Genomic DNA, 17450 nt, shown 5'->3' with positions numbered 1-17450 from the left:
ATAAGGAGCAGCGGGTCCCGGGGGGCAGTCAGGGGACGGGGAACGGGGGGGAGGGTTGGATAGGTGTGGGAGTCCCGGGGGGCTGTCAGGGGGCGGGGGTGTGGATAGGGGTCAGGGCAGTCAGGGGACAGGGAGCAGGGGGGTTGGATAGGAGGTGGGGTCCCGGGGGGCGGTTAGAGGTGGGGGGGTCCTGGGAGGGGGCAGTCAGGGGACAGGGAGCAGGGGGTTTGGATAGGAGGTGGGGTCCCGGGGGGCGGTTAGAGGTGGGGGGGCCCTGGGAGGGGGCAGTCAGGGGACAGGGAGCAGGGGGGTTGGATAGGGGGTGGGGTCCCGGGGGGCGGTTAGAGGTGGGGGGGTCTTGGGAGGGGGCAGTCAGGGGACAAGGAGCAGGGGGGGTTGGATGGGTCGGGGGTTCTGAGGGGGGCAGCCAGGGGGTGGGAAGTAGGAGAGGGCGGATGGGGCAGGAGCCAGGCTGTTTGTGGGGGCACAGCCTTCCCTACCCGGCCCTCCAAACAGTTTTGGAACCCCAAGGTGGTCCTCAGGCCAAAAAGTTTGCCCAGCCCTGCCTTAGCTTATACTGGTCTGACTTTCCCCTTAGGCTGGTGCGGAAGTTTGTTCTCTTGAAAGTGGACGGGAACTTTAACCTGAAAGAGCCTAGCGGTGATGACTGGTGACTACAGTGCCCATACTACTCATTACGTGGAGCGGGCCGGGAGAGGGGAGGACTGATTCTGAGTATGCCTGAGAGAGGGGGCTGGCACAAGGCGGGCACTTGGTGGGTTTGTGGAACCCTCTCCTAGCCCAGCGTTTCGTTGGACGCCGTGCCAACGTGCTCCCTGCTAGGAATGCAGAGTCCAGGACGTCTGCAAGTGCCTTTGATAACAACACTGATGAATAACCTCACAATTCGATGGGGCTTTTCATCCCCGAGCACTTTGCAGATCACACACATCCACGGAGCTCGCCGCACCCCGCCACTGCTGGGCAGCTACCTTTGCAAGGCTTACCGCGGCTTACCGGCACATAGCAACGGAGGAGAGGAGGCGAAAAATGTTGTATCCAGTCAAAACTGGAAGAGGAATGTAGGGAGGCGGGACTGGAATTCAGCCAAGACACCAGCAGTAACAAGCCTGGTCATATGAAAAGTGTCGTGGAATCTCTAATGACCCCAAGAGGGCAGGACGCTAGCTCCACTCTTCTGGTTTACTTCTTCTCCCGAAGACGGCACCACTCCCCGCAGCGCGGCAGTGGGGTATTGGATCAGTACTGGCTCTGAGCGTGCCACTGACTGAATCGCCAACGCCCTCTCTGTGGGGCACCTATGGGGTCCTTGGGAAACAGACCTGACCCTGCTCCGCAGCTGAGATCAACCCCCACTTCCACCCAAGTCACGCTTATTTGGGAGTCGGTGTTCTTGCTACCTGATAATGACGCACTGGTTCTCTCCGTCGATCAGCATGTTCCGGTACATGTTGTCGGTCAGAGCGTAGATGTGGGGTGGATTTTCATACTGAGCCTAGCGGCCAATGAACAGACAACGAGAATAACGGTTACTAACTACAACGCAGAGTCTAACGCATAAACCAGAACCCTCTTGGTGAGCAGCGCTTTCCCTGGGAGGATAAGAGACAAACATCCGCCACCTCCCTTCTCCAGTTAGGCACCCAAACAACCTTAACTCTGCCCTATAGCAATGCCTTAACTCTGCCCTATAGCAATGCCATGTGGTAACTATACATGGATGACCAGTGGTTCTCAACCTATTTACCATTGTGGGCCGCGTATGCAGCATTCTACGTTATGTGGGCTGCATCCACACAGTATATACACTACCTGTATGGCCCTGAGGATGTCACCTGGGCCGCCGCTGTGTGCCGATTGGGCTGCAAGCAGTTGCATGCTGATGCTTGTGACGCCAGATTAGATTAAACTGATTTTTAAAGACACATTCGATTTTTTTCATATTTTTTCCCCCCTTCAGGGCAGAATTAAGGTTTTTTGGGTGCCTTATCCGTGCATTTCCATATCTTAATACCTTTGGGTTTCTTTTAAGTGTAACCTTAACTCTGAAGCTCCCGGGCTTATAAAGTTGGTTTTTGGAATAACTGCAGCTGCTCGGTAATACTTTTTTACCCTAAGTTGCTGATATGTACTTTCAACCTTTACACAGGTTTTGTTTGGAAATAGATACTGCAGTAATCCCTATAGCTGGAGAGGAGACAGACACCCAGGGAGCTGCCCGTGGTCATCCAGCAGGTCACAGAGTGAGCTGGGACCAGAACCACACCTCCTGACTCCCAGTCCGAGGGCCTAGCCTAGCCTGGGGCCCGTTTATACAATCAGTTAGAAACGTGTCTGCGCCTTGCACGTTATGCATAGGTATAAGACAGAATAGCCCGAACAAGGAGTCATGTCAACCAGCCCCGCCCCAGTTCTAACCCCCAAGACCAGCCGGCCTCCTCACCGCTCCTTGGTACAGCTCAACCTCCCGGTCCGTGAAGTAAGGCATCTGCTTGAAGGGATTGACGGAGATGAGCACCGAGCCAATGTAGGTCTGAGCTGTTTGTTAAGGGCCGTCAGCTTCCCCCGTGTTTCTCCTTTTCCCACCCAGCCCCACGCACCAGACATGCCACGGTACCCAAAGCCAACAAGACCCCAAAAGGACCACGGTAGATTCAGGCGCATGGTGAGGACTTTGATACAAGAGATGGGTCCAGACCAGCTCCCTCTGCCCCCACTCTGGAACCTGGGGGGGATCTGGGATCTGGAACAGAACTTGGCAGAGGTGCTGGAATTGGGGGTGCAGCACCACCCCCAGCTTGAAGTGGTTTCCATCACATCCAGGGTTTACAGTTTGGTTCAATGGCTCTCAGCACCCCCACTACACACATTGTTCGCGCTCCCCTGGAACGTGGCAGCTTATTGGGTGGCTCACTGCAGACAATACCCCATGGCGCTGTTACGGCCCGAGGAGAGTGATGGCAGATGGACCGTTCTGGGCTTCTCTGGCTCCTTCTAACTCCGGGGCCATGGACCTGTCACACAGATTGCCATCCCGGGGGAAGGGGCCATGATGCGGCACCTTGATCAGCAGGAGAATTAAGGGGTAGCAGCAAGCGGGGGTGCTGGAACAATTTGTATACTGGGGGTGCTGATGAAGGAAGCCATGGGAATCATGGAGTTGGTATTTGTTATTACTACTTCAAGCCAGGGGATGCGGCAGCACCCCGAGTTCTAGCAGCATTGGCAGCAAGTAAAACACATGATGTGCCTCCTCTCCTCGTGGTAAGGGAATCGCCGGGCTGCAGAGGGCTCATGCCACAGCCCTGTCCCTCCTAGCAGCTCCCTGACATGGGGCTGCGGGAAGGAGGCACTGGAATTCCACCAGGGGCAATGTTGGAGGAGTTTGTTCTTTGGGACCAGTTCAAAAGGCAGAAGGAAAATCAGATTCGGTGACACCCAAGGGCTGAATTTCAGGCGTTCAGCTCCCATTTAAGCACCTCGAGAAGGGCCTGGATTTTCACCTGACACGCGGGGTGGCTCTGTCGGAAATCTGGCCACTTTTGTCACGTGCCTAAGGGGGAGCTGCGCGCGTTTGAAAATCGGGCCCCAGTTGCGGGTGCCAATGCGGAGCACTAGTGAAAACTCTGCCCCTAGTGGCCAGGAGGTTTCACGAAGCCTGTCCTTGCCCAGCAGCACCTGGTGGGTGGTCTCCCTCCAAAGCCGTGTCCTGCGGAACAGCAAAGCGTTCTTATTGCAATCTTGAAATGGGCTGCGCTCACATGACATCACCCCGCGGTGAGGCTGTGTTGCCACCACGTAAATGCAGAATGCCAGCTGAGATAGTCCGTGGGTTTGATCCTGTATTGGAAAACGGCCACTGCACTAGATGGACCAGTGGTCATGTCCTATGCAGCAGGAGGTTGGGCACAGGACGAAGATGGGCCAAGGGTCTGATCCAGTGTAAAGTGGCTCTTCTCTTCTTAAGACCTCGCCTAATGATGCATTTGCAGAGTTTTCGCCTCCTACCCAAGCGCAACAGGAGCTTTCTGCAGCCTCGGACTGGACGACAGCCCGGGACAGGCCCATGAAAACAGGGGCCGCCCTGCAAAATCAGGTCCAGGTGATGACCCTGTTGGTAGGCCCCCCACCACCTCTGAGTTGTGGCCTCCCCAGAGAGCATGTAGCAAGCGAAACAAGCGGTGAAAATCGCAGCCTGTTTTGGAAGGGCGTTCCCCAGCGCGGCTTTGATGTGGTGAAACAGCTGTGCCACATGAAGGGGGCAGGAGGCCCGCTTCTGCACAAGGAGTAGAGCCTCATTGTTCCAGCCTGGAGGTTAACTGGCCACACCACTCTTGCCCAGTAGTGCCCTCCAGCGTCCCCAGTCACTGTGGCTTGGCCAGGGTCCTCAGGGGAGAGTCCGTGTGGAGCACAATACGGGATGGAGCACTCGGCAGCTCATCATGGGTTACCACTACTTCCGGCCACCTCGGCGATGCTCACCCTAGCAGCCTTCTGCAGCCTGCTTGGTCGCCCGCATTCCTTCCTTCCTAGTCAGCCCCACGTACAGCAAACCTGTCTGCACAAAACGCCTAGAAAAATCCTCGCATGTGCCAGAAGCAAACCCCGGGATCCCTACAATGGAGAGAATTTTATGGGCTAGAGCCTCAGCTGGCGTAACTCCGCAGGGCCCCGCTGAAGTCGGTCAAGCTACACAGATTCACATCTGGGTCCAATGAGTGACATTTACAACATCCTGTGTGCACTTCGCCCAGTTGTTATGATCGACACTCAGCACTTCATAGGTCTCAAAGCCCTTTAGAAAGGGGGTACAATTACCTCCCTTCTACAGATGGGGAAACTGAGGCACAGAGCCACCTCACGGCTTGCTTAGTGAGCCTGGGGCGGGGCTGGGGACTAGAACCTCGGTGTCCTGACTCCTACAGCTGCACCTTCCGCCTGTCCCTCCTATAGACCTGCCCCATGGTATCTGCCCTAGGTGGACCAAAGATGGAGGCACGTGCATAGGACACCCCAAAGACGGAGAGATAGGAGGTGGTGAGCTGGAGGGTATTGCCGTGAGGGGCTATGGGAACAGCAGGGCTGGGGAGAGCAGGGGGGACCGTTACAATGGAGGGGTCTGGGAGAGGAGGGTGGGTGTTACAGTGGGAAGGTGTGTGGGTTCATACAGAGCTAGGAGAAGCCTCACTCCCTGCCGCAGACGTTTAATCAGGACGGGTCCCCCTCACTAACTGTCAGGGTGGTTAAACACTGGAACAAATTGCCTAGGGAGGTTGTGGAATCTCCGTCTCTGGAGATATTTAAGAGTAGGTTAGATAAATGTCTATCAGGGATGGTCTAGACAGTATTTGGTCCTGCCATGCGGGCAGGGGACTGGACTCGATGACCTCTCGAGGTCCCTTCCAGTCCTAGAATCTATGAATCTATGCCCACTTGGTTCAAGAGGGGTGGCTTGTCCCCCAGGAGAGGGAGTGACCGTGGGGACTAGCGTGTCTCTTACAGAACGGAAAAGGGGGAGGAAGAGGAGGTGGAGGGGCTGGTGCTTCCTGTGGAATGCAGAAGTGCTCCAGACTGACTCATGGCTGGACACTGGGCCCTTACACAGCAGCAGAAAAAAAAAAGGAAGAGGGAGGTTTCTGTTTTTTTTTTTTTCTTTTCTAAAAAAAACCAAACAAATGAGCCACTCCAGCCCTTCCGGGCTGCTGTCACAGGCAGGAGGAGCACCCGCCCTGAGCTGTCGCAGAGCACAGCCTTGTAAGGACACAGCCTTGCCTTCGGTGGAAACCACAGCCCACTCGAGCGGTGTGCGCGCTGTCTCTGGTGCGCTCCTCTTCCCTGAGACCTGCCGTAGCTCACTGCTCCCGTCTCCCCTGCAGGGGAACAGTGTTCCCAGCCTGATAGCCAGGGAATTCAGTGCTCAGCCAGGCCTAGAAAGATTTCCCTGCTGCCAGCTCGCTGCCTCCTAGCAGGGATGGGACGCGGGAGCCAAAGGAGCGCTCTGGATGGCCATTGGGACGGCGAAGGCCCTTGTCTGGGCACAGGGCCAGGCTCAGTCTCATGCCTCTGTGGGTCAAACCCCGTGATAATCAAATATAAGGTCAGGGAGAGTTTATGTTCTCGGTCTGATGAGCAAGGAACCAGCCAAGCAAAGAGTGACGCTGCAGGGTTGTGCCGACTGCCTCCTCCGATCGCCATCGCAGCGAGCTCCTTATAGGCAGGGTCAACACCCACGGCCAGGCGGCCATCAGAGACTCGAGCAGGAGGGGGGGCTCCACAGAAACCGTCTTCCTTCCCCGGTGCAGTGCCCCATGTGGACACTCGCCAGGGAAATGCGGGAGACTGAGATCATAATGCATGAGGCTAAGCAACATCGCAGTTACAGAACTAGAACCCTGAGCACCAGCTGTGCTGCAGATGAGCATCTGGCTGCGTAGAGTCCTCAAAGACGTGCTGGGCTAGGGATGGAGGCGAGGCAGGTCAGCGTGAGGTGCAGTGGGGCATCAGGGCTGGGATAGCAGGGGGTCTTGGCCTTCCCAACATCCTCTGGCAAAGAGTTCCACAGGTTGACTGTGCATTGTGTGAATTGTCTAGGTCCCTCATTGTGTGAGGGACCTAGACAAATTAGAGGATTGGGCCGAAAGAAACCTGATGAGGTTCAACAAAGACAAGTGCAGAGTCCTGCACTTAGGGTGGAAGAATCCCATGCACTGCTACAGACTAGGGACCGAATGGCTAGGCAGCAGTTCTGCAGAAAAGGACCTAGGGGTCACAGTGGACGAGAAGCTGGATATGAGTCAACAGTGTGCTCTTGTTGCCAAGAAGGCTAACGGCATTTTGGGCTGTATAAGTAGGGGCACTAGCAGCAGATCGAGGAACGTGATCGTTCCCCTTTATTCGACACTGGTGTGGCCTCATCTGGAATACTGTGTCCAGTTTTGGGCCCCACACTACAAGAAGGATGTGGAAAAATTGGAGAGAGTCCAGCGGTGGGCAACAAAACTGATTAGGGGTCTGGAGCACTTGATTTATGAGGAGAGGCTGAGGGAACTGGGATTGTTTAGTCTTCAGAAGAGAAGAATGAGGGGGGATTTGATAGCTGCTTTCAACTACCTGAAAGGGGGTTCCAAAGAGGATTGATCCAGGCTGTTCTCAGTGGTACCTGATGACAGAACAAGGAGCAATGGTCTCAAGTCGCAGTGAGGGAGGTTTAGGTTGGATATTAGGAAAAAAATTTTCACTGGGAGGGTGGTGAAGCACTGGAATGGGTTCCCTAGGGAGGTGGTGGAATCTCCTTCCTTAGAGGTTTTTAAGGTCAGGCTTGACAAAGCCCTGGCTGGGATGATTTAGTTGGGGATTGGTCCTGCTTTGAGCAGAGGGTTGGACTAGATGACCTCCTGAGATCCCTTCCAACCCTGAGATTCTATGATTCTATGAATAAAAACATCAAACAGCCATACTGGGTCAGACCAATGGTCCATCTAGCCCAGTCTCCTGTCTTCTGACAGTGGCAGCCAGGTGCCCCAGAGGGAATGAACAGAGCAGGGAATCATCGAGTGATCCATCCTCTGTCACCCATTCCCAGCTTCTGGCAAACAGAGTCTAGGGACACCATCCCTGCCCATCCTGGCTGATAGCCATTGATGGACCTATCTTCCATTAATTTATCTAGTTCTTTTTTGAACCTTGTTATAGTCTAAGAGGCGCCGAAGGACAGGGCTGGAGTGCGTGGGCAGAGCTGTGTGGCAGGCCAGGACTGGAAAAGCAGGGGGTGCTAAAGGGCAGGGACTGAGACGCATCAGCACAGCTGCAGTCAGGTTGCCCACAACCTTGCAAAATCCTCCACTCCATCTTCTCCTGTTTCACACCCCATCCCTCTCAGCCCCGCTGAGCCCGCTGCCGCCCTTACACGCCAGACGAAGAGGAACAGCGGCAGCTCCTTTCGGAGTCCATTCGCCTATTCTTTAAATCCAGGAAGTGCTTCCCCTGCCCGACCCAACATTGCCACAGAGCGCTCCCGGTCCACGAAAGCATCGCTCCAGGGACGCCCGGGTCCGCTCCTTGAGCCTGCTCAGCTGAATCTGGTCTCTTTGCTGGCCTCCAATGTCGGGGACACGTGAAATCAGCGAGACCCCCAGAGCGGCCGAGTGTGCTGTGTGCACCGGGGCAGTCCCGGCATTCAGCAAAGGCCTCCGTTTTAGAAAGAGCCGTGGGCTGGAGCAGCGCAGAGCATCGTGCTTTAGAACGACCCATGCCAGGGCAGCAGCTCTGGGCCGCTCGAGAGGCCTTAGCGTAAACCACAAAGTCAGCCGCTGGGTCCCAGTGCCATGGGGGAGCACAGCCACACGGCCAAGGTGAGGGGCGGGGGCAGGAACCGGGCCAGCGAGGGCTGTCTGCCTGTGCCGCGGAGCACACGGGTGGTGAGACTGGCCGAGCCCAGGGCAAGCTCCGTCTGCAAAGAAACTTTGGGCTGGGGGCTAATGGTCTTGGCACTGGGATCTGGGAAGGATTCCAGCGCTCGCCCCAGAGCCTGAGTCCTTAGGCTGGGGATGCAAGGTAGGAGGACACCACGTGGAAAGAAATAACAACCATGTTTCCTCCCTTTAAGCCCTCATGGGGAGGTCCGTCCCAGGACCTATCCGGCAGCAGCTCTGGTGCGGTGCACAAAGGCCCGGGGGCAGGATTTGAGAGGGACTGTGCAGCGTAGCTCATGAGCTATTTGCTAGACAACAGAATGAAAACCAGCAGGGCTCACGCTTCCTGGGTTCTGTTCTTGGCTCTGGGAGAGGAGCGTGGCCTTGGTGGGTGCACAGAGAATAGCCAAGCACATAGACGGGGCAGATTCTTTCTGAAACACGGTGTGGCTGAGCCTTGGGTGGGCTATGCCAGAGAGCTGGGCTCTGTTCTCAGCTCGGCCAGAGGTTATCTTGTCTGTGAAACGAAGAGAATAACACTTGCCTGTCTCATGGGGAGCGCTACGAAGACTTGCTCAATTGTAAAGGTTGCACAGAACCTGCTGTGGGTGAAAGAGACGAGACTGGCTCGCGTGGTCTCCTGGCTCCCAGCTCAGTGCACCTTCCCTGGAACAGAGATGAAGGAAGCAGAACAGTCTCCTGAATGTAGGGACCGACTGCAGGGAGGCAAGGAATAGAGCCCCAGTGTCCAGACCTAGTGGGGGTGCGGATCTGGCCACGTGAGCCCGTCCTCCGGAGGTAAGGGGACGAGGAACTGAAATTAATTCCTCCAGCAGCTGTGACTGCATCGGAGGCCCGACATTTAGATTTTGTAAAGATAAAGCCTTCACCGCTAACGACAGTAAGGGCCTGATTCTCCATCATCCTGCCTCTTGTGCACTCATTGCAGTGGGAGTGCAAAACACAACCCTTCCGCTCAGGGAACATTTTGCACCCCTTTGCACAGCGTACACACTGGCACAACCAGGAGCACCTGGTTCGGGGAGCACCGAACCAGGCCCGCAGAGCAACACTTGCCTGACTCTAAACAGCTATGAAATGGGAACGTTATTTCACGATTGGTGTTGTTTTATAACTTGTCCTGCTGCAGGGCTGGGAACCAAAACCCCAAAGTGCTGTCCGATGGATGAGAGCCAGGAAGTGAAACTGACCAGTGTGGTTTCTGTATCTGAGCAATGAAAGGCATCGAGTCGATAAGCAGCATAAATGATAGGTAAACAGGTTTCTGTGCGGGGCGGGGCAGTGGGAGCATGTTCCGTTATGCTCCATACTCCGCACTGGCTGTCCATTCATATCGGGGAGCCATGCAAGGTACCTCAACGGTCTAGGCTCTAGGTGTTTCAGAGGATGCCTCTCTCCCGTGCCCTGTTGCAGCCGGTGTGCTTCTGCTGTCTGTCTGAAGGCTGGAGCTCATGGGAGCTGGCCGTTGGCTCCCATCAGGGATACAGTCAACTCTTTTACGGTGATGCATCTTTGCGTGCAGGCTTTCCACTTGGCGGAGGTTCTGGATTCTCCTGTCACTCAGCCTTGCTTTCTTTGGAGGCTCCAGTACTGTCCATGCCACACTCAGGTGTTCCAGCCAGCTACAAAAACGCAGAGGCGTAATTGAGGTGCCGGTGTGTTTTCCCATGAACAATGCCCTGGTGCTGCTCTGTAAATAGTCATCCTTTTATAACGCCCCCTCCGGCAGACTGGCTCCCAGCTCCAGTCAGCCTAGTTATACTCGGCCCCGTGATCCTACACCCTGGTACCTGGTGTCATCCAGCCAGGCCTCTGCACTGGGGAATGTATACAGCGGCTGCAAGGGGCTGGCCACAAATATAAGAGATTGTTCCGCCTGCTCTCGCTAGGACTGGCTGGAACTGGTTTTTGACAGAAAATTGGGTTTTCAACCAAAGAATTTTTATGTGTGAAAAGCGTTCAGCTTCTGCAGAAAATTTAGATATTTCATAAAAAACCAAAACATTTCAGTTAAAAACGTCTCATGGGAAGGGTGCAGTTCAGGTGGCGTATGTTCCCATTCTCCTCTATGGGCCAGGCTTTCTGGCCAGACTACATCTTCCATGATGCATCACAGCCAGGGACTCCTATTCACCACTTCGCTTCACCAACAGGGTAGAAAATGGTGCACCATGGGAGATATATTCAGGGTCCTTGTATTCCTCTAATGGCCAGCTAGGCTTTTTGGCTGGATTACATCTCCTATGATGCACTGCTTTCTACCTTATTGGTGAGGGGAAGAGACCCTAGCTGTGATGCATCATGGGAGATGTAGTCTGGCCCGAAAGCCCAGCTGATCCAGAGAGGAGAACGGGAGCATAAGTAACCAGAACTATAACTCCCATCAGGCACTGCTGCTCCCATTTCAATTAGAATAGTTTGGTTTTGGGCCAAAATATTTCACCAGAGATTCACATTTTTCAGTGCACTGCCTGCCCGGCCCCTGTTTTCTGACCAGCTCTACTTTACATAGGTGGGGTTCCTTCCCCCAGGTACAGGAGCCCCCCAGGGGAATAAGGACGGGGCAAGAGGGACAGTGGTGTACTGTAAAAGAAATGTTGTTACTGCTCTGCTTGCTGGTGATCGTTCTCAGTGCTGTATTTCCCACAAGCCGAGGGGCCCGTAGGAGAAAGCGGTGAGTTACGAACGGCCAGATCATAGAATCATAGAATCTCAGGGTTGGAAGAGACCTCAGGAGGTATCTAGTCCAACCCCCTGCTCAAAGCAGGACCAACACCAACTAAATCATCCCAGCCAGGGCTTTGTCAACCTTAAAAACCTCTAAAGATGGAGATTCCACCACCTCCCTAGGGAACCCATTCCAGTGCTTCACCACCCGCCTAGTGAAAAAGTTTTTCCTAATATCCAACCTAAACCTCCCCCACTGCAACTCGAGACCGTTGCTCCTTGTTCTGTCATCTGCCACCACCACAGTCTAGATCCATCCTCTTTGGATCCCCCCTCCAGGTAGTTGAAAGCAGCTATCAAATCCCCCCTCACTCTTCTCTTCTGCAGACTAAACAATCCCAGTTCCCTCAGCCTCTCCTCGTAAGTCATGTGCCCCAGCCCCCTAATCATTTTTGTTGCCCTTTGCTGGACTCTCTCCAATTTGTCCACATCCCTTCCCCCAGATCATCATGACACGGAGGCCATGGGTCCGACAGAGGCCCCGGGTCCGACTGAGACCGTCCTGCAGATCTGGGGGAAATGAGCTTTCCAAGGGTGCCTGGCCTGGTTGCTAACACTGAAAGCCAAAATATCAAAAGACCTCAGGGCTGGAATTTCAGAAGCACTTCGCACCCAGCAACACCCACTGAGACACTCCCCGGCACATTTTCAAGTGAGCTCAGCACCCAATGGGCAAAGCTCTTTTGAAAATCCAGGCGCTTGTTTTGGTGCGGAAATGGGAGCTGACTTCGTTTGAAATTCTGGCCCTGACTTTGAGCGCTGGAAAATTCTGCCCCTAGTGGCCCAGAGGGAGTGCGCACTGGTCCGTTCAGCCTTCCAGAAACCCCAGGTGTCATTGCTTCTCCAGCCTTCCTATGCGAAAAGCAGGAGCTTCCATACACGGATTGAGACAGGCATCTGGTTTTGTGGCTGCATCTGAGAGTGCCTGCATCCACTGCTGAGTATTGTTCAGAGGCTCACGGGAGATATCCCTACGCCTCCTACGACAAGACAATTGGGGACTATTTTCCCCCTGTATCTCCAACCTTGGAAGGACATTGCTGATACAAGAGCCTGGCCTCGCCCCCTTTACAGGGATACCGCTAGACCCGCCCGTGAAGGGCAAACCTAGAATTGCCAGAACAGACCCCAGAACTAGTCCACTGAAAGGCACTCAGGTGCAGCCCCGCTGCCCCAGGTGTGGCCTGTTTTGGTTTCTATGAGACGCCCCAGTGCCCCGAGCGCGGCCCCTGGAAAGGATACGAAGATGTAATCATCCATGAAGCGCTTTTTAAGGTTTTCCACAATGGCATCCTCGGAGATTTTGGAGAGCAGGACCATGTCATCCACTCCGCTCTGCTTGACATTGTGGCTCTGCCAGTGAAAAAGCTCCTTGCTGCCCTGTGGAGAGATGGGGGAGAATTACTGCACACAGCAGGGCAAAGGAAATGCTTTCCAGAAAGCAGAGCAGGTCCAGTGGCTAGGACTCGGGTCTGTGAGTCAGGACCCGTGTGTGTGTGTGTGTGTCCGCTCCTTGCTTAGCCACTGACTCACCATGTCACCTCTGTACCTCAGTTTCCCCATCTGGAACATGGGAATAATAATACTCAGGCCCCTTTAGAAGGTGCTTTCAGATCCCAGGAGTTACAGAAGAGCAAAGTGTCACTGTTATTTATGGCTCGAACTCATTTAAAAGATCCGAAAAGCGAAAGGCTCTGCTTGTAAAACAGAGTGCAGCTACAGCCAAGTCAATGGAGCGGCACCAATTTGCAAGAGCAGAGAATTTATCGCTTAATTTAAAGCAAGTACTGTTATCCCCCCCCTGCCCTCCACACTCCTCCACTCGCCCCCCTCCCCCCCCGCCTGCGTGGCCTTGCAAAGATTGCCCTGACATTTGGCACTAGCCCGTATCACGCAAGCTGCGCTGGTTGGACGCATCGCTTTTGGGGCCTGCGGCGAAACATCATCCGAAAAGCTCAAAAGGCTCCTCTGGGGAAATGAATGAGGGTTGGGCGGGTGTGGGGGAGAAGGAAAAAGCAGAGGCCTGTTTGGGGTGCAGCCGGATTGTGCAGAATCTGAACTCCCAGGACGTCCCGGGACCAGAGCCTCCTTCCCCTCCTGCGGATCACAAGCTGGGGAGGCCCAGCCTCACCAAGCCGCCTCGTTTTGGCCCCCATAGCAGTCCAAAGTCAGGAGGAAGCAACTCAGTTTACGCTTTAGCTGGTGTTGCCACCTCTGAGGTACAAAACACCAGGACAATCAAGCTGGCCGACAGGCAGCGTGTACTGAGCCCCTGACAGATTTCCTGGGACAATACCTCAAAAACCAGACCATCCTGGGAAAACCTGGCCAGGCAGCAACCTTGGCTTTAGCCCACTTCCATCCTGCTGGGCCGCAAGCCGGAGGTGCTGCGTACAAATCTCACCCACTACGCGATCAAAAACGAAGCTCAGAGACAAGAATGCTTCTCTGTACAGCACCAATGGCCTGTGCTCCCCCACATCCCATATCTGGAGTCTCTTGACTCCAACATGGTGTAATAGATCTCACCCCTCACCAGGGCACGCCCGGCAGCCAGCCACAATGCAAAGGATGAGCCCTGCCTCGGTTTCCCCTTGTCACTGGGGCCGACTGAGCTGCCCATTCTCTCCCTATGGACCCAATCACCAGCCACCTCACCTGTTTGGGAAAGGAAATATGTCCTCCTCCAAGTCCAGTGATTTAGTTGGGGATTGGTCCTGCTTTGAGCAGGGGGTTGGACTAGATGACCTCCGGAGGTCCCTTCCAACCCTGAGATTCTGTGATTCGATGACAGGCCCACTCCTAGGCATAGTTTATAACTGCAAGCTTCAGCAGCTCTCTCAGCGTAAGTTCATCAATCCCAAACGGGGGGTTTATAGGGACAGTCCTGGTATTTGGGGCTTTGTCTTATACAGGTGCCTGTTCTCCTCCTCCCACCCCCATCCTGATTTTTCACACTTGCTGTCTGGTCACCCTCACCCCAAAGCCTTGTCCAGCTGTGTTGCACCCAGTTCCTCCGTCATTCTTCCAGGTCCCATTCTCACGGCCTTCCACCCAAGAGTGAACAAACCCCACCTCACAGTTCCCACGCTCCTGTTCCGGGGCTTCCGCACCACTGGCCTGTGACCACACTTCTTATGACTGTTCCCCTTCAACCCTGGCCTCAGGGCTCCTCTGAGCAGGCTTCCAACAGAGTTCCACGCCCCCGGCCCCTCCGCTGGCAGCTCCCCCTGCGGGGTCACCCTCGTGCTGAGCCAGTTCTTCCCCGCAGAGCTCTTCCACCTAGTGGGGTTCCCCAGGTCTGTCACACCAGCTCCTCTTCCCTCCCAGGAGCTTCCAACTCCTGCTCTCCCAGGTCCCTGCCACTCTCTTCAGGGACCCCCCCCCCCACTAGGGTGACCATATTTTCCCAAAGGGAAAACAGGACACCCCCACGGGGCTGGCCTGAAGTGCTCCCCGCATGGGGCTCCTCCCTGCCTCCCGCCCGCATGGGGCTCACCCGAGGTCCTCCTCTCCCCCTCTGCACGTGAGGTGGTCCAAGCCCCCCTGCTGCCCGCCTGCGCCCACCCCGAGCCATTCTCTTGAGCCTTTTCTCCTGCGCAGGGCTGGCCTTGCCGCTTGCCCCCCACGTTCCTCCACACCCCGCTAGGAGTAGAAAAGAAGACCGAGAGGGGACCTGATAAGGCTTCAAACATGCTAAGGGCGAAAGAGGACGGTGATCAATTGTTCTCCATGACCATGGAAGCCAGGACAAGAAGCAATGGGCTCCATCTGCCGCAAGGGAGACTTAGGTTAGACGACAGGGGCAACTTTCTAACTCTAGGGGAGTGAAGCTCTGGAACGGGCTCCCAAGGGAGGGTGTGGAATCCCTGTCACCAGAGATTTTTAAGAACCAGGGCCGGCTCCAGGCACAAGCTTACCAAGCAGGTGCTTGGGGCGGCCACTTCGGAGAGGGGCGGCACGTTCAGCTGTTCGGCGTCAATTTGGCGGACGGTCCCTCACTCCTGCTCGGAGCGAAGGACCTCCCGCCGAATTGCTGCTGCAGATCGCGATCGCGGCTTTTTTTGTTTGTTTGGCTGCTTGGGGCGGCCAAAACCCTGGAGCCGGCCCTGTTAAGAACAGGTGGGACAAACCCATCAGGGACGGTCTAGGTTTGCTTGGCCCTGCCACAGTGCAGGGGGCTGGACTAGACGACCTCCCGAGAGTCCGTCCAGCCAACTGTCCTATAGTTCTGTGACTCTCCCTGAACGGCCGCATGGCTCTTTATAGCAGCCAGGTGCCCCCTATCAGGCCCCAATGGGAGGCAGCCAATGAGTCGCAGGTGAACCGGACCTGTTCCCTCTTAAAGGAACCAGTCTCCCTGTGACACTGGGGCCCAGATTCACAAAGGGTTTGAGCCTCGTAACTCCCACTGACGTCACAGAATCATAGAACTAGAAGTTAGGAGCGTAAACACTGTTCTGCATCTGCGTCTTAGATTGGAAGTGCTTTGGGGCTTTGTGTTATCTGTTGGTACAGAGCTCAGTACAATGAGGCCATGGCCTCTTGGTGCCCCTCCAGTACAGATACATTAATAAGTATAATGAATAATTTCCTCTCTGTGAGAGATGAGTAGGAATTGCTTGTTTCTGTTTTTCAGTGTATCACGGAGGAAGTCTTCTGAGGTTGTCTATCTCTGTACTTACATGGCAGCTGGTTGTGGGGGAAGCTGTGGCCTGGGGTTTAGGACTTTCCAGGCTATGCAAAGGGGATCAGAATGAGCTGGGCTGTGCCAAGTTAGTTTCCCTTGGTGGCTGCCATTTTGTGCTAAGCTTTCATTAAAAAAAAAAAAAGTATCTAATACTTAAGGCAGCAAAGAAAACCTTCCAGAGGGTGACCCGAGTGTAAACTCATGCAATGATGCCTGCCTGAGTCTGCAGGCAGCCTGAAACAACAGCTCTGAGAGAGGTTATCTTAATAGAGTGTTAACTCTGAAACTTAATAATGACAAGTTAAATATCAACTTTGTTCATCACTTAGAACCTGGTCAAAGCAGACAAGAAAGAATCCAGGTTATTATGGTGTGATGGGCTGCTCAACCCACTGTGAATAACCATCTTGTTTTGGTATCACACGGTGGTCGTGCTGGGCATGTGGGAGGAGTTTGGTATGGGGCGGAGCTGTAGAAAGTACAACCGTTTATTTATTTCAAGGCTGACCCTGCTTTGGTCACTCCTAGACGGTCTCTTCCTTTCCAGCCCAGTTCATTGCTCGAGTGAATTTCACTAGGTTTCACTCAAAGCAGGAGCCGTTCATCAGGCCCTGCCCATCCGGCAGTCCCTCGCTCGGTGAATCGTCTGCACGTTGCTGCTGCTGGTGCTCCAGAATTTCCTTTTTTCACTTGCCGTGCATCAGCACCGGCTTTCACTTCTCCCGTCAGCCAGTTGTTTCTTCCGCTTCCCCTTTTTCTTCTCTTCCTCTTTTGCTTTGTTTTCCTCTCTCTCCTGGAGCCACAGAGCTGATTTTGGACTCATGGTTTCAGATTGTGCCACATACTCATATAAATCCGGCCCAAGCATCCAGCCTCTCCCAGCGGATTCACACGGGAAAACACCTGCTCCCTTTGTCCCCTCCTCTGTCACATGTACCGCTCCTGTGCCGCCGGACCTCACCAGACCAGCAGGTTTCAGGCATTCTCTGATGAGGTCGCATCCACTTGTGCGGATCAGCCCATTTCCCGTCCTTGTCATTCCTGTACCTTCTCCACGGTGTCATCTGCCGTGTGGGCCAGCAGACGCTACTCGGCTGGACGCAGCCGTGGACATGAAGCCTTTGGTATTTAGGAAGCACCAGCTGCTAGTATAGAAGGCCGCAGCAACACATGCCACTGTCAGCTCATCACACCTGTCCTCAGCTCTCTGCATTGGCTCCTCGCAGAATTTTAAATCAACTTCAAGGTCTCAACGCTTATCTTCAAAGCACGTCACAGCTTGGGGTCAGGCCGTCTGAAAGTGCCTACAGCTGCAGGATGAAGACTTGAAGTTGACAATGGTGGTACCGTGCACCCCTCCAGCCCAACGGACCGCTCTACAATAAGGATACAGCAAATTCGTGCAGCAGACAGGGCTTTCGCGGGGGCTGGCCTGAGACTGTGGGATGAACTCCCCCAGAAACCAAGGCCCATCGCAAAGCTCCCCACCTCCCGTTCCAAGTGCAAGGCGCCTTTCTTTGCCCTCGCCTTCTCCAACATAACCACATAGCACCAGGTAGAGTTATAAACAACAACCACCC

The 17450-nt window shown here is 54.7% G+C and overlaps 1 protein-coding gene across 1 annotated transcript in view; it reads right to left on the bottom strand.

Moving 5' to 3' along the window:
* Positions 1-17450, bottom strand: part of MYO1F (myosin IF) — a 50408-nt gene that overhangs the window by 25004 nt on the left and 7954 nt on the right. Inside the window, exons 2-4 of the mRNA XM_005281233.4 lie at positions 12423-12560; positions 2465-2554; positions 1422-1516 (exon numbers count right to left, since the gene is read on the bottom strand). Coding sequence (XP_005281290.2) covers positions 1422-1516; positions 2465-2554; positions 12423-12560 — 323 coding nt within the window. The remainder of the gene's footprint in view (positions 1-1421; positions 1517-2464; positions 2555-12422; positions 12561-17450) is intronic.

The sequence above is a fragment of the Chrysemys picta genome, chromosome 25, assembly GCF_011386835.1.
Source record: "Chrysemys picta bellii isolate R12L10 chromosome 25, ASM1138683v2, whole genome shotgun sequence".
Lineage (NCBI taxonomy): Eukaryota > Metazoa > Chordata > Testudines > Emydidae > Chrysemys > Chrysemys picta.
Note: the sequence above shows the minus strand (reverse complement) of the source record. Positions and strands in the feature narration are given on the sequence as shown.